This window comes from Vicugna pacos, chromosome 1 (assembly GCF_048564905.1).
Source record: "Vicugna pacos chromosome 1, VicPac4, whole genome shotgun sequence".
NCBI classification, from domain to species: domain Eukaryota; kingdom Metazoa; phylum Chordata; class Mammalia; order Artiodactyla; family Camelidae; genus Vicugna; species Vicugna pacos.
In genome coordinates, this window is record NC_132987.1 from 41,374,935 (window position 1) to 41,396,347 (window position 21,413).

Here is a 21,413-nt window from a genome sequence, read left to right on the forward strand (position 1 = left end):
TTAAAAAATATCTTATTTCTCTAAAATACAAGCTTAAATGACTTTTCAAAAGTGCCCTGTTTGAGAAATATATTCAACTTTTAAAAAATTATTTAAATAGGATTCATAAAGGTGGGCCCTAATTACAATACTATCTTTGATCTTTCTCTTTTAAAAACTTTCTTTGAAGAGACCCCCATATCTCTTTACTTAATTATAATTATATAACAACTAATGATGTGTGGCAATTATTATCAGCCCATTGGTCAAATAAAAATGCTAGAAGCAATTGACTTTGAGTAGTTTCCCTAGAATCGCATAGAGTTAAGACTTCATTCCATATTCTAAAATCCAGATTCTAGCTTTTTCCATGGACTTATCTCAGCCTTCAGTCCTTGCCATCTCTTTCAGAGTAACATAATCCTATATCTATTCATTCTTCCTTCCATTTATTCTTTTACTCATTCCGTTATTGAACAATTATTTGTTAAATGTCTGTGTAATGGACTGAATGTTTGAGTGACCACCAAATCTGTATGTTGAAGATCTAACTTCTAATGTGACTATATTTGGAGACAGGGCCTTTAGGAGGTAAATAAGGTTTAATGGAGGTCATAAGGGTGGGGCCCTGATCCAATAAGATTAGTGTTCTTATAAGAAGGAAGGACACCAGAGAGCACTTGCCTTCTCTCACCTTTCTCAGTGCTTGTACACACACCTAGGAATGGCCATGTGAAGACATAGCAAGGAGGCAGCATCTGCACACCAGGAGAAAAGTTCTTGCCAGAAACAAAATCAGCTGAAACTTTGCTCTCACACCTCTAGCCTCCAGAATTGTGAGCAAATAAATTTCTGTTGTTTAAGCCACCCAGTCTACAGCTTATTGTTACAGCAGCCTGAGCTGACTAATCCAGTCTAAGTATTTCAGGTTAAGTCCTTAGCATTAGATGACACCACAGGCACCACAGATAGAACCCAAGCAAGATACTGTACTTAGAGGCTACAGCTAATGCCAGCTCTCCTGGAAATTTTGCTCTACTGGGGAAACTAGACAAATAATTTGGACATTGCACAATGTTTTATGTTCTTTAGTATGAATCTACCTGGTGCTATGGTGGGACAGAATTTCAGCAGGACTGAATTGTGACTAGAAAGGTCGGGGATGGTGTCATGGAAGAAGAGAACTTGAGGAGTGAATAGAAATTTGCTAAGGATGGGAAGGAAGAGATTTCCCAGGTAGGGAGACCAGTGTGTGTAGAGAATGGAGGCTTAATAGAATATAGGAACTATAAATCAGAGAGGGTTGGCATGGGAAAAGACAGTAGAGTCAAAGATGATCTGCTTTTCTAGCTCAAACAACTGGATAGATGGTAATGCAATTTATTATACAGGAAATGCACAAGGAGGGGAGCTTTGGAGGGAGAAAAGAAAAAGGATGGTACAGGAGATAGGAAGGCTTTGTTCAGTTATTGATAGGCTGGGTTTCTGTCAAGGAAACTTTTAGCACAGAATCTGATGCATAGAAGGCACTCAAGAATTTGCTGAATCTGGATTTCCCCCGTTCATATTTATTCTCTTTGGCCTAAGAGGCTTCTTTTTCTCATTCAACTCACCATTTTTAAAAATGAAGGAGTATCAAAAAGAGAAGCCAAACTAGTTAATCACAACTACTTGTCCAATCAAACAGCAGAGGAGTCAGCTACAGTAGAGGGCAAATACGACAGGAGAACAATTAAAAAGAGCACATGAGAGTGGGTAAGATGACTTTGTGCAAGTGCCTTTGTTATTCATAATTGGATTTTGTATTAACTAGGGTAAGACTTAAAAAAAACCCACCAAAGTCAAGAACTGAACTGTTCCTCCATGGAGAACAAGTTTGCCAATATCACACCAAAAAAGCCCTTTCTGTGGCATCTAGAGCAGACAGTCCACACTCTCAAAAGCAAGGGTGACCATTAAAATGCTGAAGAAAATCACTGAATTGACCATCAACTGAATTCCTGAAGAAGAGAGAGGAAATGGGTGATCTTTAGCCTATTTATAAAGTTATCTTGAACTCCAAGCAGTACAACTCAGTTTTGACAGAATGAAAATAATTATTTTATACTTCTCAAGGTAAGCATTTGCCCAGGTATATACTGAAGACATTTTACTCCAAGGACAAAAAAATGAATTATGTTTAAATTTCCTCTAAATGCAGAACTATCCCCAGGTTCATCCTTGAATCTACAGGTATCCTGTTTAAAGAGGCACAGAACGGCATTTACTAACCCTGTAATTGCAAAATGATTTCATTATTAAGTCTTGGTTTATTCCAAGGCTTCTGGATAATCTTGAGCAGGACTGCACTTGCTGTTTAACTCTAGAGATTTTGCAATAAAAGTTTAATGAGTTACTTATTAGTAGAATGTTTATAGCCATTATTTTAAGGTGAACAATAATGACGTAAAGTTTGTACGTATTTGGTTTAAAACGTATTCAACTCACATATCAGTTAATGCTACAGTGATTTTTTTAAAATTTCTTATCAATAGACACGTCTTGAGGCAATGTAGCTAAACTGCAACTTCATCGGAGTTGTGGCTAAGAATAAAACTAAGGAAGGATTTCTCACTTGTAATTAGGTCAAATCCAGATCTTAACTTTTAGCATTTCAGAATTTGAACAAGGATTATTTTTATTATGACATTTTGAGCAGATTTCATAAGGGGAAGCATATGAAGCAAAGGGACAAAAAATTGAAATTAAGTCCTGAAGGCACTGCATATTTATTTCTATTTTAAAAGCTAACCAGATATTCTATTAATGATCATAAATATTAAGAGAACATACCAAAATAAATCTAGTTTGTCTGATTTCTGTCTAACTGAAATACTGTGAAACCAAAGGCCAATCACATCTCCAAAAAACACTTTCTTGCCCATATAGAAATTGCCTACAAATTTCTCAGATATAGATCAGATATTCCAGAAATTATGACGCTGTGATTTAACCACAAAAGTTTTCAAGTTATAAAAATAAATGGGAAATATATATACTGAATTTATATAAAAATTATAAACTCAAAGAATAACATAATTACCTGTCCTTGTTGAAATAAAATTTGTTCAGATTTTGTAATCAGACCATAACTACTCACTCTTACATATTTCCAGATGGGGGTGTGTGAAAAGAATGGCTGAAACTAGCGACTGATTTTCATATTGTTTTTGTTGTCATCTTTCTGTGTGAATTACTCATTAAATCAATTTGAATATAAAGAATCATCACAGGACTCAGCACAGTACACACATTCTGGAAACGTGTAGAATCAAAGCAGGATTATCACAAGAGGGGCAAAATATATCAGAGGAACACAGAGCAAAATAAACATGTAGAAAGAAAGTAAAACCAAATTAACTCAAAGCCACAAAAGGGAGAAAACAAATATTTCCTCCAATCTTCCAAGCCCCACCTCCCAAAAAAAGAAAAGATAAAATACAATAAATGTCATAGGATGACTTTTGTTTGCTTGTGCCACATACTGTAGAGACAGTCATATTAATTAAAAAACTGTATTTGTTTCCTTTGGATGTTTTCAACTTGATACTACTCTTTGACTCATCAGTTGAGTTCCTTTCTCTCCGGCCACACTTTTAAGCAATACTTTGTTTCTACCAAGCCGTGAAATTGTGAGGGAGATTCACCCTTAAAAATCTATCTGAAGACATTTTGCAGCAAATAAATGGATTTGCTTATCTCATGGACATTTTAAAAAGTAATCTCTTCATTACACATCATAATATATAAAAATATATTAAAATATATTCTTACCTCCCATCCATAACTGGGGTCTTTCAGGTTTGACCTCTGCTCTCCCACATAAGGCCCAAACTTTTCACCTGCTTCAATTTTCCTTTTGGTCCATATTCCTAGTCCTGCTCCAGGCATATTTGACTCTCGAAGCTCAAACTCCGCGGGAATGGGGATATCATCAGGGATGTAGATGGGGGCTTTGTAAGGAGAGCCCTCCTTCGGAGTGAATGCTTCGCTGGACGTGGCTGGAGAGCATGGCTCTTGAATACTGAGGGAAAGAGTGCTGGCTACTCCATCTGCATCTGGCATTTCTTCCAAAGGAATTTCAGGGTAGCTGCCATATACACACTCATTACCTGTGAATAAAGAATAACTTCATAAATTCCTGCTAATCTGGAAGAGACAGAATTCCATATCTCAATATTCACCTCGCAATGTTGTTGTTCTTTAAAGACAAAATAGGGGAGACCATTGTTAAAATAGGCCTGCATTAAAATCTCTCTTATTCACAGATGAAGGAGTGGGGAGGGATTATTGCCTCTTTGATTTATCTGTGGTGAATCCATAAATCAAATGAGCTATCTTTAACCGTCAGTACTCTCACGGGTCAGCTCAGTCTATTATCCAGCTGGGAAACAATCAGCAACTTAATTATTATTATGAATAAAGTAGAGATAAGAAGTAAACATACGTGAGCCTACAACCCTGCAAACCATGCCCGATAGGGAATTGATAGCATTATACAAGGTCTTGCAAAGTTATATCATACAAAGATCTCTTGGACTACGTTGTAGGAGAGTCAGAGAGTCATCAAAGATTCCAAAGGCTGCCATGCGCAACAAGGCTTAAATTCATATGGTAGGGTTATATCGGAATATTCATTTATGTTTGTTCTTTCTCTGTTTTCCCTTTCCCATTTCAAACACATCACCAAGCCCCTGGTATTTCCTCGCCTCAGTAACTTATGCAGAATAGAGAGTTAAATTTACATGATGCTAGTGATTCCTCTGGGCATTTGTAAAAGTTAAAGTCATTGAAGAAATTAAGTAAATTTTTTCCAGAGGAGAAAAAGAGAAGATGTTGTCTTCAGGTGCACCAAAAAGTATGTTTCCTCCAGATTGAAAAATTTTAGTGATCAGAGGGCCTCTGCATGGAGCAGTGCCCCGGGGGGGGGGGGGGTGGCAAGACCTTTCAGGGAAGGGCAGGGTGGAATAACTAGAAGTCCAGACGCTGGCACTCTAAGGGCTCCCCAGAGCAGCACAGCTCCCACACCTGAAGTAAAGGACCACACTACATCAGCCTTAAGATCTTTATAAAATTTGGGGGTGGGAAGATGCATAACAAAAAATAACTGACCTTGAATTTCCCACCAGTTGAAGGGGATTTTAATTATCTTAAAGCAAATAAATGCATGTTTTCACTGGGATCACAGACTGAGTCATACCTAATTTGTTCAGTTTACAGACCTTCAAGTGGGGGAACTAAGAAAAATGGGTTAAAATTTCAAGAAGACAAATTTCAATCAGAACCATCCAAATGTAGATGAGTTACTTTAAGTTCCCCAGCATAGGGGCTCTTATATAGCCTAGATAGCCATGAATTAAGAGGAATTGTAGCTTCAAGTTGATAACCAGACTAAATGACCTTTAAGATCCCACCAACCTTCCAGTTCTATGGATTATTAAAATCTTCCAAGATTGTTTATTGGGCTAGAAGGTAAAAAACCTGAGTTCTACCCCCAGTTCCTTCTCTGATTCATTATGGAAATTAACTACTGCACCTACTAACAAATGTCCATCAAGTATGATTCTTCTTAAAATTTTGTGAAATGCAAAGTGATTCTACACGCAAAAGTATCTTTCTAATGAAGAGCTTGGTTCTTGATTCAAACAATGAATAATGCCATTTAAACCAAGCATAGAACCAAACTCCAGGACTCAGCCTTATTCCTATGAGACATCTGATCTCAACATAAAAAGCTCATTATAATTCAAGTTCAGCATATCCAAAATCTTGCACACTATCATCCACCCTCAAATTGAGTCCCTTGTCCACTTCCCCATTTCCATTAAAAATATTTTTCCCCTAGTTACCCCATGTACAAGGTTCTAAAATAACATTGGCATTTTCTCTCCTTCATCCTCAATATATTCAGTTATTAAATGCTGTCCCTTCTTCTTGAAAGATTTTTACCTTCATCCCATTCTTTTAGACCATATTTTCCTTTCTGAATTTTCTAACAGTCCTTTAAATGGGTCTCCAGACTTCCACCCTCTCTCCAGTATCCCTCTACACTGAGCCTGTAAAATGTTACTGAGTTCATTTTCCTAGCATGTCAACTTTCCTGTGCAAGAGCCTCCAACAATTCCCAGCGTCCACAAGTAAAATCTAAAGTTCTTGGGCTTGGAATAAAAATCGCTCCCATTTGAAAACCATTTTCCCTTTCTCGCTTATTCTCAGCATGCCTCAGTAGGAGCCCCCAGGTCAGAATAAGCTTATCCCTGTCTTCTGAGCTCAGTGAGCATTTCCTCTGTGGTTCTTCCTGCCCAGCTATCCTCTCTCTGCCCCCTTGCCCATCCAACTTCAGGTCATTCTCCATGTCATCTCGTAATTTATCTCTTTGTCATCCCATTTAACATAAGTATCCCCTTTCTTTGAATTTTTACATAATTTCCTCCCTCACTCTGATAATCAAATAATGCTGCACATTGCTACTTAGAATTTTCTATGAATGATTCTTCTATTTCAAACTAGGAAATAGTCCTTTGACTCAGAATTCACACTTCTCAGAAATTCTCCAAATGATCTGCAAAAAGGGGCTTAATAAATATTTGTCAAATATATAATTCACCTAACATATAATTTTATTGAACTATTAAACCAAGCCAATATTTTTCTACCAAATATAGGAAATTATTTTGATCCTGAAAAGCACCTTTAAACCCATAGAAATGGAACACTACAGGTTACAAACTTTTCTCCAAACCCAATATCAAAAGAAACAATTTTAATAATGTCCCAAAGAAATACTACTAGAGAAGTATACTTTAGGGTCCAAACACCCTTAATAAAATCTATCTAATTTTATTCTTCAGGAAGATTTTGCACTTCAAACTGAGAGCCAAAAGTTCACTGGCACTCTCGATACAGCTAGAAACATATAAAGACATCTCTCTAGGACTGTAACATTTAACTACTGCAAATGTAGAGTTACTTTACAGGTTCTTAAAGGGATTTATCACCCATTGTAAAGATTTTGGTTTTTTTGAAAAGTGCTAAAAATTGGAAGACACTGTATAATCTATAGACTTACCCATTTAAGCAGCAGAGAACAAAAATGCATACAAATGAATAGAACTATTTCCTCCAATAATTATCCATTAAAGGTCAGTAAAATTTCCCCTATTTCCTCAAAGAGTTAAATTAGTCATACTGTCAGTTCCATCAAAGTGATCTCAAATCTTAAAAAAGGATAGAGACAAACACATCTGGGCCCTCCCACTGGCATAGCTGACCCCATGACCTTTGAGTTACACACAAACTTTCCCAATGCGTAATTTTTAAGTGAGTGCGTTTGGATTTCAGTTCCTGTGGAGACAAAATACACATGTGCGCCCAGGCTGCTGCACAGAAGAATTTGAATTTAAAACCTGAATGCAGGTCTGCTTACTATGGCAAAAAATTCCAATTAAACCTAAAGAACAACTTCTACAGGACAAGCAAGTCCACCAGAAAGACTCACAGTCCTATTCATCCACATGCAGCCAGTAAATGTATATTCAACCTCAGGTAATTTGTTTTCAACTCACTTTTAATCTAGCATCACCTGAATTAAATCTAAAAAGGGCTGTGGTGACAAAAAATGGAAATATAAAACTGCTGAGTTTTACATATCAAAACAGGCAACAACATTTCAATGTAATCTAGTGTTATGAAATTTTCAACAGCAAATGCAGTTTATCACACTGCACTGAATATTTGCATAAACCAAAGTAAACTCATGCCCCCATGTACATTATTCAAGAACTATCCAAAAAGCTGCTAAAACATTTCATCTAAATGACAAACTGCCTCAATTATCATATCTCCATTAAATCTCTGTTATTGGGGAAAAATTGTCTGATCTTTTTCTTGAGCAATAACTATAGTTAATTAAAGCATTGCTTAGCTATCATACTGACAGATTGGGCACATTTACAATAGGTAAGTATCAGGTAAGAAGTGCTATATACATCAGTGTTCCCATAAAGATAAATAACCCTTGTAACTCCTTGGAGTGGAGCTGCCTGCTACTGGAATTTGCTTTATGCATCCTTTAGGTGTGTCATTAACTGAATGGGGACAGAAAGACAAGCTTATTGTTGGATTTGAGGCAAATGACTCGGGAAATACTCTTGGAAATCAACTGCTGCAACTCAACTTTTAAGCGTTCTAATATCCCCGGAGACCAAGCAAGAGGCCACACTTGGGCCAGACTGTACTTATTTCTGTGACTCTTTGAATAACTAATGTAAGGTTTCCACTTGAGGAGAGTTGCATTTTGAAAATATATCAGAATCTGCAAAGAGGAAATTGCAAAATAATACTGATAATAGTAACTTCCACAGATGTATCTATACTTTCTCACAATCCAGCGAGAAACCTATGATGAGAAGAATAATCCTCCATTTTGCAAAGGTGTAACCTGATACTCGGATGCTAACCGGTATATCCAAAGTCAGCTGAGACCAGAACCCAGGTGTTCAAATCCGGTCTTCCCTTTAACTCTTGGGCAACCTGCTTTCTTTTTTTTCTTTAAAGATATGCTTTAGAGTTTGTTGGGTTTTTTCCAAATTGTGGCCCTACTACATGAACAGTTTTGTGTTTTCACCTTATACCTTATTATGAACACTTCCTGATGTTTTTAAAAATACTAAACTATATTTACTTACTGCAGAGTACTCTGTAATATAAATCCACAATAAAGTGAACTATTTCTATAGTATTTATTTATGTTGCTTCTAATTTTCTGATACCATAAATACCACTGAAATGAACATTCTTTCATATAAATATTTATATTCATCCACTTTAATTTCCTTAGGTTAGATGCCTGTAAGAGTATTACGTGAGGATTGACAGATTAGTTCTCAGAGGTATATACCATCTTATACCCCTAGCAACATACTGATATTTATTATTGTGTCTTGTTTTTAAAATTTATTAATACAATGGAATATATACAATATACATCTATTGTTGTTTTAATTCACACTCAGTGATTACTAAGACTAAATATTTTTCTTTGCCATTCCTATTTCTTCTTTTACAAATTATTCATTATTTTTGTCCAGTTTTACTGGGCTTTTACTGGTCTGCCTTATTAATGATAAAGAAATGGGCCCTTTGATATAGTTTTTGCTACTTTCCCTGGTAGATCATTTATCATTTGTTTTTTTAATGGGGTTTTTGTTGTATAAAATTTTTAACTTGTATGAAATGAAATTTATTTTTCCTTTGTGATTTTTACATTTTTCTTATAAAGTCCTTACCCATCCTAAGGAAAAAAAAAAAAAGATTGTCTTGTATTTTCTTTGAGTTTCATAGTTGCTTTTCTACCAGTCATGGATTACCAATGATTTACTGCTGAGTGAAAAGCAGAGAAAAATGATTGCATTTATTTGAGCTCCTGTGAACGGCAGGCTGGGAAAAAAAAAAAAAAACGCCATTTCACTCATAATTCTTTGGTTCTTATTTGCAAGACTGGCCTAAAACACCTTCTCTTTTTGTGAGTTTTATATAACTCACCATTTGTTTCACTTGGCCTCTCTGCCTAGTTTAACTGCAAATCTTCCAGGCAGATGCCATTCAAAATCCTAAGTTTCACCATTAATAGCATTCAGTACCCATCATAATACTTATCACTCAGCGTTATCATTGGTGATATTAACATAAATAATTTTCCTCTCTACTCTTCACATGAGTTCATTGATAGAAAATGTTTAGCAGCTAAATAGGTTTTAATATTAACATTAAAAGCATATATGCATAGTTTGACTATAAAGTAAGACATTAAACAAGAAATCATAGACATTTCCATAGACATTAAATAAGAAATCAGTTCCATAGATTCAGCTGTACACACATATGCATACAATAGCCACATCAGTGTGCATCTGTAGTGTGTATGCACACACGCGTGTGTAATAGCTCACTAATCTTAAAAATAGGCTGAGACAGAAACATGGTTTGAAATCTCAGGCAGACTGGTTGAGATCATAACTACATGAAACAACTGCCAGGAGGAGCCCAGCGAGGGAATTGAACAGATTAGGTAACTCAGAAATTTAGACATTTCCCCCCATTATGTTCCTCATTGCAGTTTTGTAATAAAAACATGAGCAAACTTCAAAGGAAGCTCTGTAGTAAAGGTTAATTGCTACTAAAGAAGAGGGTGGGCCCAAGCACCAGTACTCTGTGCCCAACTTGTGAGCAGACAGGAAGGATTACACGTGGCTAAGAGCGGCGGATGCATGCCCAGGTCCGCGAGGAGAGGCGGCGCTGCCAAACCTCAGAGCCCCACCAGGGACCTCCCGGTAGGACGTGAGCACATGAACACGAGGCCATGAGTCGGTGCCTGCTAATAGCGGGGCGGGGGAGGGAGGGGGAAGACATCAATTTCCTTCCAAAATTCCAAACGGACGTGCTCTTCTTCCCTTGTTAGGACAATTCCAGAGCGGTTACTGCAGCCTGTTCGGTGAGAAAGCAGAAGACCTCAGGAGCCAGCTCTTCTGCAACCAGCAACACAATGTATAAACGCGCGCCGGGCTTGGGGAAAGGGTGGAGCCCAAGTAGTGCCAGATGCACAAACAGAACAAAGAAGGAGGCTATGAACTGGCCAGCAGAATATTCTGTGAGAATGGCCCCAAGATCATGAAATTTAAGATCCCAATGAAAGGAAGAAGGGAAACTAGTAAAAGCAAGGAAAATGAATTTCCAGAAAACTGACATGAGCTAGCTTTGAAGGACCGTCGTCAAGGTCCAGGGGTACAGGCTGAGAAAATAGAGACATCTCATAGGATGGAGGCTGCTGATGGACGTGGTCTTCAAAATGTGCTGCCTCCGGAGTGGGGTGAGAAGAAAATAGACCTCCGCAGAATCTGTTGACACCGGAGTGCATTTATAAATCCACGTCTCTAGAGACCATTGTTTTTGTGAAGTAATGTATCAACATGGCTTGGCACATGGAATTTTTTTAAATGAACTTCTAAGCTTCCTTGCACCTCTAGTATTTGCTGCTTCCTTGTACCAGCATATTCCACTTCCTCCTTATGGAACTCCCCCCCCCCCAGTGTTTCCTAAAAGTACTTTATTTATGGGCTATCAAAAAGACCCCAAAAGAATGGAAGTGTTGAGAGGCAAGTGAGGAAGATGGCAAAAAGTACCATATGAGTTGAAAGTCAAGGACCAAATCAATGGGCATGCATTTCTCTTTCTCACAGGACTGTGGCATGCCTCTTGCTGGTCCTGGGGTTTTTTAATCTGGTTAAGAGTTTCTCCACTCTCCTAAGAATTTCACAGACATTTCACTGAACAAGTATGGTTTATGAATTAAACTAGGAGCTTCTGAGCCCTTGTGAACTGGGTTTGGCCGCTTCCAAAAGTTCCTTGTCAGAAATGGAACTAAGCTTTTTAAGAAGGATTATGGAAAGAAATTATTAGAAAACTCATAGTAGAGGTACCAGTGAAGCCCTTTGGTGTCTATTTACAGAATCTAAAACAGCTAAAATAAAGACATTAAAGCTCTGTGAATACTACTCCAAGGAAAAACACGACCTGGTTAATGTTTGGCTTATTCTGTTGTTAAGGGAGACGTGATCACCAATACCCACTGGAATGACCAGGGAAGAACAGACTCATCACATATCAGATAGTGTTTCTTTTCCATTATAACTATGTGCCTTGACTCTCCTTTAGCAAGACAAATTTTAAGAGACTTTCGGCAACCTTTGACCTGATGGCTTTTCTCATAAGCTTTTTATATCCCCAAAGTGATTTTCCTTCAGATTCATTTAGAGTAAAGCAGAAATGTCTTGAAATTATGTCGGAGCAGACTGGGTGGTTACTCCTCAGGCAGTCTGAAATGACCAGAGTACAGCCTTTCAGTATTCAAGCCATATCTACAGTAATTATTTGCCAGCGTATCTAAAAGAAGGCAGGCATTTCCTGTTGCACACAAATGGGACACTCTTATCTAAATTACTGTTTAAACAGGTATTTAAGAAAAGACTATCACAGGCAGGAATTTACTGATGACGGAACACATTAGTTTAGGGCTGGACACATTAGCTGAGGACTAACCATTGTCAGGAAAGGAAGCATATCAGCATCAGGAAGGTATAGGGAATATTTTATAACTCCCATATGGGTCAAGTGGGGGGACTGTAAACCACGCCATTGGCACTCAGGAAAAGCAGGAGTGGCACCAGCCCTGACATGGAAGTCTGAACTCAGCAACATGTCTCCAATACCCAGAGTGACCTTTGGGAGTCAGAGCCTGAGAGCTGCAGTTTGGGGGGGTCTCTGTTTCAATATCCCTAAAATAAGCACATTGGACAAGTTAAGCCTCAGGTCCATTCCACTCAAGCAATCCCAGTTCTACATAATGAGAACCAAAGGATGGTCCAAGTCTGGCGTACTCGAAGCTTATAAAATGTATTTCCTGGAAAGACACTGTGAGAATTGGTTTGGTCTCTCCCAACATGTAACCTAGGAGAGACTGTACTCTGGCTGCCTAACTTGGTTCTAACCAGTGAAACTGGAATTTATTCCCAGTAGAGGCTTATAAAACTGGGCTGTTATTCTCACATTAAGTAGACTGCCCTCTGGTGAGGACTGTGGTTTACATGTGGGCAGAATGTGTGGTTCACTACCTCTAATTTGTTTATGTTGTTGATGGTGGTTTCAGAAGAAAGCTGCAGCCCTTCACATGCTAAAGAGTGACCTGATTTGCTTCCTTTAAGAAAAAAAGTGTTTAAAGGGGGGGAGGGGGAGCATGAGGGTGCATTAATGTGCTCTTGCTAATGGAGGAGCAACTGGGATCCCTTTGACCACAGCTCTGTTTCATGCAGCTCTGCATGTGAAATGAGAGCCCCAACTTGTTTATTATAATTACCTAAGTGTGGCTTGGTGGCTTTTGGCAGATCTCCTTCTTGCCTCCAAAAGACAGACCAAAACTCAGGAGTTACAAGTTAAAGGAAGGCGGGGCAGTGGCGGGGGTGGGGGGATATTTTGTAGCAAGGAGACTGAATTCTAATCTAAACTGGGTAAAAATATTCAAAACAACCCCAAAAGATGAAGATCAAAAAGTAAATGAGATTGCCTTCCACTTTCTAACATTTAATAAACAAAGACAGGTATGCAGGAGAACTGAATAAACAGGGTAAATGTAAGTTCAAATTCATTCTCACAGCAGACTTGATGCAGACCCTTCCTCTTGCTACCAAACAGAAGAGCTTTCTTATAGCCAGGAGTCCTACATAAAGAAAAGAAAATAATTATGCATGTCTGGCAGAAGAGGGAGTTGTAGCAATGGCTTGCCGATAAAAAGGAATGTGAACGAGCAATAGAACTCTAACCTAACCATACCTCTTAGTTTAATATGGAGCAGAGAGTGCGCAAAAGAAGGAAATTTTGTTAGTGTCATATTAGGTTTTATTTGAAAATGAACAATGGTCCTTTTTCTTACAAGCCTTGGTGACAAAGACAACAATGATTTCTGCTCTTAAAGCAATTCTGTGGGGAAAGTTCCTTGATTTGGCTGATTTCAGCTTGGGCTCTGGCCCTATGGCAAATACAGTATCTTCAGTGTAAAAGAAGTTAAGATGGTTCCAAGGAGTACAATTTTCTGCCCCCATTTCCAGCTCTAAAGGCCCCCACATTGAGTTTCCCAACACTACATCATATTAAACATAAAGTCATTCAGAACCATGGGGATGGATGGAATGTCATTGAAAAACATCAAGGAAGGGTTTTTTTTTTTTAATTTGAGAAAACATTATACACTTTGATAAAAAAGGTTTTCAGAAAAATATGAACAGATGTGCCATGCATATGTGTATACATATACTAAATAGCACTTACGGTTTGAGAGGGGGTAGTTTCAACATTGCTAAGTGGTAACACAAGCTAGGTATTTAAGGGAATGATATAATATGACAACTTCATAGACTACCAAACTATGTATGGTCTCTGGAAATTGTCATTATCAACATGTACAATAACTAGTAGCATTAGGTGGTCTGTATAGTATCCTTCATGTCTAATTGAGTCACACAGCCTAAGACACTTGATGGGCACCAGGCACTGCCTCCTAATGAGAACTGACTTTTAAAGAAAGGCATTCAGGACCTCTTCTATATAAATTACTATCGTTTGTGGCAAGAGAGGATTATAAATGTTTGCTGGCAAAAACTAAATTTATTTACAAACTGGGTCTAATTTATTTATGGCTCCAGTACAATCGGCTTTTGTTGAAATATTTATGTTATCTGTACTTCTGCCTCACTAAACTCTACCACAATCATAAACACTGTTGAAAAATTATTTGCAGTTAGCAGGATTTAAACTACCCATTATATCACCAGCTAGTGCCAGTAAACTTTTGCGCTGGTTGATATAGTTTCCTCTGTGGAATAAATATACATTTGACTTTCAAAATCTTTGGTGGGCTCCAGACTAGGAAAGTGAAGGATTAAACAGATATCCCAGACCTTACCAGTTTTGTGTGAATGTTTCAATTGCATATTCCAATTGAAATTTTGAGGTTAGATAGACTACAATAGTACCAGATTTAAATTTTTTTCTAGCATTAAAAAAAGAATTAGATGATTGAAGTGGTGGGGTGATCGTCTTTGCCCAAGATGCTACTTTTCATTTACCCATTCCAAAACATTGACTTGGCACTGTGTTGTACCTGGAAGTGTGAGAGTTGCTATGGCTAGGTATAGACTTGAATAAGGTCAAATTTCTGACCTCCAGAGGCTTAGAATTTAATAGTGAATACAGAGATGGTAACAGGTATATGATAATGCAATAAAATAAGATCTCAGATGAGGTTAGGAAGAATGATGATTATGAAGAGTTGCATATAAGTAACTGCAGTTGGGTATGCCAGTCTTACAGAAGTAGGTGAAATGGGTGAAGGGAGTCAAAGGCACAGACTTTCAGTTATAAAATAAGTTAAGTCATGGCAATATAATGTACAGTATGGTGACTATAGTAAAGAATACTCTATTGCATATTTGAAAGTTACTAGGAGAGTAAATCATAAAAGTTCTCATTACAAAAAAGAGTATAATTATGTATGATGACACTATTAGCTAGACTTACTGTGGTGACCATTTTGAAAATATACAAATAGCAAATTAGTATACCTGAAATTAACTTACTGTTATATGTCATGTATACCTCAATTTAAAAATGGGAAAAAAGGATAAAACTCTTATTTCAGTTCTTGGTGGAAATGCAGTTGTCATTCACATTTATTTCTAAGTATCAACAGGTTCTTCACAGTAACATAAGGATCAAAATAGGGATGATTTACTCTCACCACTTCTAAATAACTCATAAAATGATGAAACCAACAGGTTCTAAAACAGCATTGCCCACATTTCCATTACAAAATAAGCCAAGAGAAAACCACGGAGAAGTGGATGGTTTCCCTGTCATGTAACTAGTAAAACTGTATTTCTGCTTGGTCTTCTCCACTGAATAAAAGCTCTACTGTGAACCAGGTGGGACTGCTGTGATGCCAGTGAAACTCCCACCAGCCTATAAATGGCCCAAACCACAACATTTATCATCCAGTTTGAATTGAAATTTGTGCCCAACAGACCAGAGATAGTTCTGGTTGACCTCAGAACAGTGCTGTATTCAGAGTAGAGACTGGCCAGATCACCCTGGAGCCTCCAGTCTAAAGCAAGAGTTGTCAGAGAAAATGGTGGTGCCACCATTTTCTGGTGTCCCACACTACTCAACAGATAACAGTCCTTTCCCAAATAATACCCACATATACCTATGATAATCAAAGAAACTTAGCCAAAAGCAAAAGTAGCAAACTAAATTTTGGGAGCTATATTTATGTGGTAAAAGAAAAAAAATCTCAAAAAAGAATCTATTTATCAAAGTGCTTCATAAAAAAAGGAATGCCAACATTTGTAACTTCATGTTTTTTAGTACATACATCAAATAGTGTGCTGCCTATTTATATCAACATTATGTAAAATGACTCCTCCTTAGATCCGGGTGTTATTCTCCAGAATTAGCAAAATCTCACTGATTCTGTTTTATGCTTTTGCTGAACATGTAATGGATTTAATTCAATAAATCTTCTTTAAAAAACTGATTTTAATACATTATAGCTATTAAATATAACTGTCAGTAGTTGAGTTATTAAATACAGTTAAGTTAAATAAAATCTTTTCACATCATAATGCTTAATTGATGAAATAAGTGATTGAAATATCCACTTTTCATAGCATTGCAGAATCTTAGAGCTAAAGAAACCAGGAAGGTATCAGTTTACTCTTCTAAACATCTAAGATGCTTGCTGATTCAGATATATTGTGGATCAATCCATGTAAACCTACATAAACTATGACTGCTTGAGAGGAAAAATTGGAAATGTTATAATTCTATCAAAAGTATATGATGTTAAGAAAGTCCACTGGGGGCAGGAGAGAAGCACATAAAATAATAACACAATAAGTTAACAAGCCGTGTATTGTTTTCATTTTTGTCATTTTTGTTGCTCTTGTTGCTGTCTTACTATATCTACCTCACTCAACTTTTTAATACTCATCACCACTATTAAATCTTAGCAACTATGATCCAATATATGCCACAAACCATTAATCATTTAGTCAACAAGATGTCTATGTGCAAAGCACCATGGAGAGGTCACAAAAAAGAATAAAGTGAAATCGCTGATTTCAAAGGATTTACAAACTAGTCAGGGAGATAAGACAAATGCCCAGGATGAATGAACTTCTATACTATAAAGCTGCATTGAATAGAGTCAAGTGAATGGTACAGAAAACAAGAACTACAATAATCAACACTAAAAGCGATTTTCCTGTTTTTTAAGAGAAAACTGAAGTGGAAGATGGCTAAAACTTCTACCTGTGATGAAATCAGATAATCAAGAGGATTGTGAAACAAAAGGTTATAGACTGCGGCTGAGCCTTGGAGAGGTAATGACTTTTAATTGGATTGAGTTTATCATATTTGCAGAGGTACAGCAGACACAGAAGAAAGGATTAGAGTGATTTCCACTTTCCATTATTTGGCATAATGAGAAAACAGAGGGTGGTCCACATCTCTCGTACATATTATGAGCCATAGAAGATGCTTAATATGTCAGCTTTGGGTAGCATTGAGCTCTCCTAAATAAACACATTTATTTGGACATAGTTAAGTCAAAATAAGTCACCTGGAAAAAAAGGTACAGGTCATTAATTTGCATAGTGCAAAGGATTTATGAATTTTTAAATTAACACTCCTAAATCTCCACACCATTTCAAACAGTAGAGTATATCTGCATTTTTCTTCAAAGTTTAGCCAGCTTAAAAGGGTCAAATGAAAATACAGCTAAAAAAAAAAAATGCTGAGCAGACTTTCTTTCTTCCAGGTAGAAAAGAACTGCATTATAAATTCTTCCCAAACCCAGCATTATTTACATCAAGTCAGAACACATATAAAAAAGGAACAAACAATAACTTTGTGTAAATATGTGGCAAGTCATAAGAGGACCAGGCAACTGGTGCACCCCAAATTCTGGTGAGCCGAAGTAGGAAAGGTTATTAAAGCACACCTCCACCAGGATTCTTCTGGACTATAAGGTGATGAGGGCAGGGAGCATGGTGCTAATTTACTGTGGAAATCCCCTCAGTAAAATGTTCTAGTCATAATAATAATTTGATCTGTATTTGATGACTAAAAAATGTCAGACAAAACAAACCAATTGTACTTGAAGTAGTGGTAGTACCTTTTTTTCCTTCTCTAAACTGAGAAAGTCTCAGATAAATGTGCAAAAGGCATCACACAAATTGTGCCCTCAGTCTGTTGAAGGATACAGTAAAAATGACCCACTGAAGGAAAAGAAAGTGTATGCTGAATCTACACATGCTTATACACACACACACACACACACACACACACACACACATTCCAAATGCTTAAGGTGCTAATAGATGAATTTTAATGGAATCAGTTCAAGTTTGTCCCATGTCTTCCTTACATTGCAGCCTCTTCAAATAGATTTGTTATTAAAAGAATGAAAATAGACAAACAAAAAGATTCTGTATGGGTAAACCATATCTCTATCCTTTCCTCAAAATTTTTACTGAGTCCTCCAGGAAGGGACATCGGTAAACCAATACCAAATATTACCAAGTAATTGATTCTGCCAGCTTTTATTGCAGCGTCTGCTATGAACCAGCTGTACTTTGTAGGTTATAGAATGTAGGTTTCCCCAGGATAGGGACTCTATCTGCTTTGTTCACTGATGTATCTGCAGCACCAAGCATAGTGTCTGGCACATAGTAAATGTTCAATAAATACTTAAGTGAATAAATATAGGAATGGATAAATACAGAAATGAGCCTTCAAAGAGTTCAGAGACTACAACAGCTACCTCAAGTCAGGCTTTGCATCCAAATTTCATTTGGAGCTTATTTTGAAAAATACGAACTCTATGGCATTTCTAGAACTAGCAAAAAAGAAGCCTTATTTATATGATGGGATCATTCTTCATAATGTCTCCAGCTTCCTAGTCTAGCGCCTCAACCCACAATATCACAAGTAAATTCAGATAAACTGTAAACCCCAAGCCAATTCCCTTTTAAACCAGAAGACCATATAGTGTTCTAGTTCATGTGACTAGTTATGTGACCCTGGGAAAGTCAGTCTATCTGAACCTCAATTTCTTCATCCATATCTGATACTTGCCCAATATGTTAGCCACTAGACACATGTGACAAGTGAGCATTTGAAATGTGACTATTCCAAATTAAGATGTGCTGTACGCTTAAAAATATACACTGGATTTTGAAAACTTGGTACAAAAATTATAAAACATCTAGTTGATAATTTTTGTTTATTGATTACATACTGAAATAATACAATTTAGGATAGCATGGGTTAGATAAGATATTTTAGTAAAATTAATTCTCCCTGTTTCTTTTTACCTGTCTTAATGTGGCTATCAGAAAATTTTTAATTAATATAAGACTCTCATTTATATTTCTATTAGACAACACTGGTTTTTAAAACACTTGTGACACAAACTTGATCTAATAAAAATCAGAAGAAATAATGCATTTGAGCATCTTCTGTAAATTTTAGAGGAAGCTATGAATGCCAGAAGTCCATCTACCTGCATTCAGATAACAAAAAGTAATGAAATGGTTCATGAACAATTAATTCTGTACCACTTCCCAATCAATAAATCTCTGAATAAACACTGGTGAAACCAAATGTAAAGAAAGATCAATGTTTTCATTTCAGCAATCCCACTCTTGGGCATATATCTGGAGGGCACTCTAATTTGAAAAGATACATGCACCCCAATGTTCATAGCAGCACTATTTACAATAGCCAAGACATGGAAGCAGCCTAAATGTCCATCGACAGATGACTGGATAAGGAAGTTGTGGTATAGTTTTACAGTGGAATACTACTTAGTGATAAAAAGGAATAAAATAATTCCATTTGCAGCAACACAGATGGACCTGGAGATTGTCATTCAAAGTGAAGTAAGCCAGAAAGAGAAAGAAAAATACCATACAATATCACTCATATGTGAAATCTAAAAAAAAAAAAAAGAAAAGAAAAGAAAGAAGAGGACACTAATGAACTCATCTACAAAAGAAACAGACTCACAAACATAATAAACAACCTTTTGGTTACTGGGGCAAGAGGGTGGGAAGAGATAAATTTGGTAGTTTGAGATTTGAAAATGTTAACCACTATAGATAAAAAAAGATAAAAAACAAATTTCTTCTGTATAGCACAGGAAACTATATTCAATATCTTGTAACAACATTTAATGAAAAAGAATATGAAAATGAATATATATATATACACATATATAAATGCATGACTGGGACATTATGCTGTACACCAGAAACTGACTATACTTTTTAAAAAAATCAATGTGGTCACTGACACAGTACAAAAAGATGAGTTCCTTCCAGAACACTCCCCTGCCAGGACTCTCTGTGATGGTGCAGGAAACAACCTGGCCTGAGTAAGATCAGAGGAAGGTTTTTATTTGAAAGAGGCATTATTGGCCAAAGAACAGCGAGCAATGTATTTGATAATGGGAAATGATAAACTTTTTCCATGGTTTTAGCCCAAAATGTAGAGAAGAAAAAGCCATGAGATTAGTTTATCTCTTTCCCTATCTCTTGGGTAGGATAATTCAGTTCCTCCCACAAACATCTCGTTTCAACACTTCAAAAAGAACATGTGCCTTGAAAGATTAAAGAATATGATAAAACAACATGAAGAACTTTCTTGCTGTTCTTCCATTACTGCAGAGTAATTGGTGAACCTCCAAAAACACCTCCTAAGTCTCAGCTGATGGATGAAGATGGAGACAGGTACTCCCGGGCTGTACATACATCACACTACCCTGATAACATTCCCAAGACTTTTAAGGTGTTCAGTAGGTCAGAATACAGGCAAACCCACCTGGAGTTCTCTCAAAGTTCTATTATGCAAAAGTAAGAAGTAGCCAGGGTTCCTTTGAGGGTAGGAAATTGATTTGTCATATATGCAATTCATTCTGTACTCTGACCAGATCAAGCCTCTAGACATTTATGAATATTAATTGACAATTTACTGCAGTGTAAGGCAGTTGCTAACCTAACATTCCAGCCTTTGTTCCAAGCCTCGTATCGTTTTCTTCCAGGCTGTTGATTTTGGAGTGGCTGTGTAATCCTAGTGAACTGCTAGCAAAGAGTGATCAATCAACACTTTGAAAGCTTCTGGTTCATCCCACTACCTGGGAGCTGCTTTGATGAACAGTATTCTTGGGACTATACAAAATGTACTTGTGGGAACAGGAAGGTTATTGTTCTTATCTTTTATTTATATTTAAACAAAATCTTTTGTTTACAACAAATCCCCACTTGCCCTGAGATTATTCTGTCCCAAACTCAAGTCACTAAAGCTCTTTGTACATTTACATCAGTGTTTTCTCTATGGATTTAATGATGGCCTCCAATTTATCCACATTTGGGGACACATTAATAATTTTAAAAAGTAAAAATTCCCTCTATCCCATTTTAAAACTTGGATAAAGTGATTGAAGAACATATAATACAGTTGTTTTCATGGATAAGTATATGCTGCTGAAGGTATATCATTCTGCCAAGAAAGTTATACCCTGGGTCAAGACTGACATTCATTTTAGAACGACCTCGGGGAGTCAGAGCGCATCTGTTTTCTTTTCAAAGATTGGTCAGGGAGAGCTCAGAAAGTTCTTTCATGATTGGTCATAACCAATTTGCCCAGCTTATGCTTTTACATCCTTTAATCTAGCCACAATGATTTATTTCATGTCTGTGAATATCCTGTAGAATTTGGTTACTCTG

At 36.9% G+C, this 21,413-nt stretch overlaps 1 protein-coding gene and 1 long non-coding RNA gene across 9 annotated transcripts in view; one reads left to right on the top strand and one right to left on the bottom strand.

The window, feature by feature from the left end:
* MECOM (MDS1 and EVI1 complex locus) overlaps positions 1–21,413 on the bottom strand; it is a 587,526-nt gene that overhangs the window by 267,769 nt on the left and 298,344 nt on the right. For all 8 annotated transcript variants that reach the window (XM_072960611.1, XM_072960650.1, XM_072960604.1 and 5 more), the window contains one exon: positions 3,793–4,130. In XM_072960611.1, the coding sequence (XP_072816712.1) occupies positions 3,793–4,083 (291 nt within the window). In that variant the 5' untranslated portion in view covers positions 4,084–4,130. The remainder of the gene's footprint in view (positions 1–3,792; positions 4,131–21,413) is intronic.
* On the top strand, positions 366–20,807 carry LOC140696239 (uncharacterized). Its single transcript, XR_012072395.1, has 3 exons — positions 366–570; positions 16,901–17,006; positions 20,729–20,807. It is a non-coding gene; the product is annotated as an uncharacterized lncRNA (long non-coding RNA).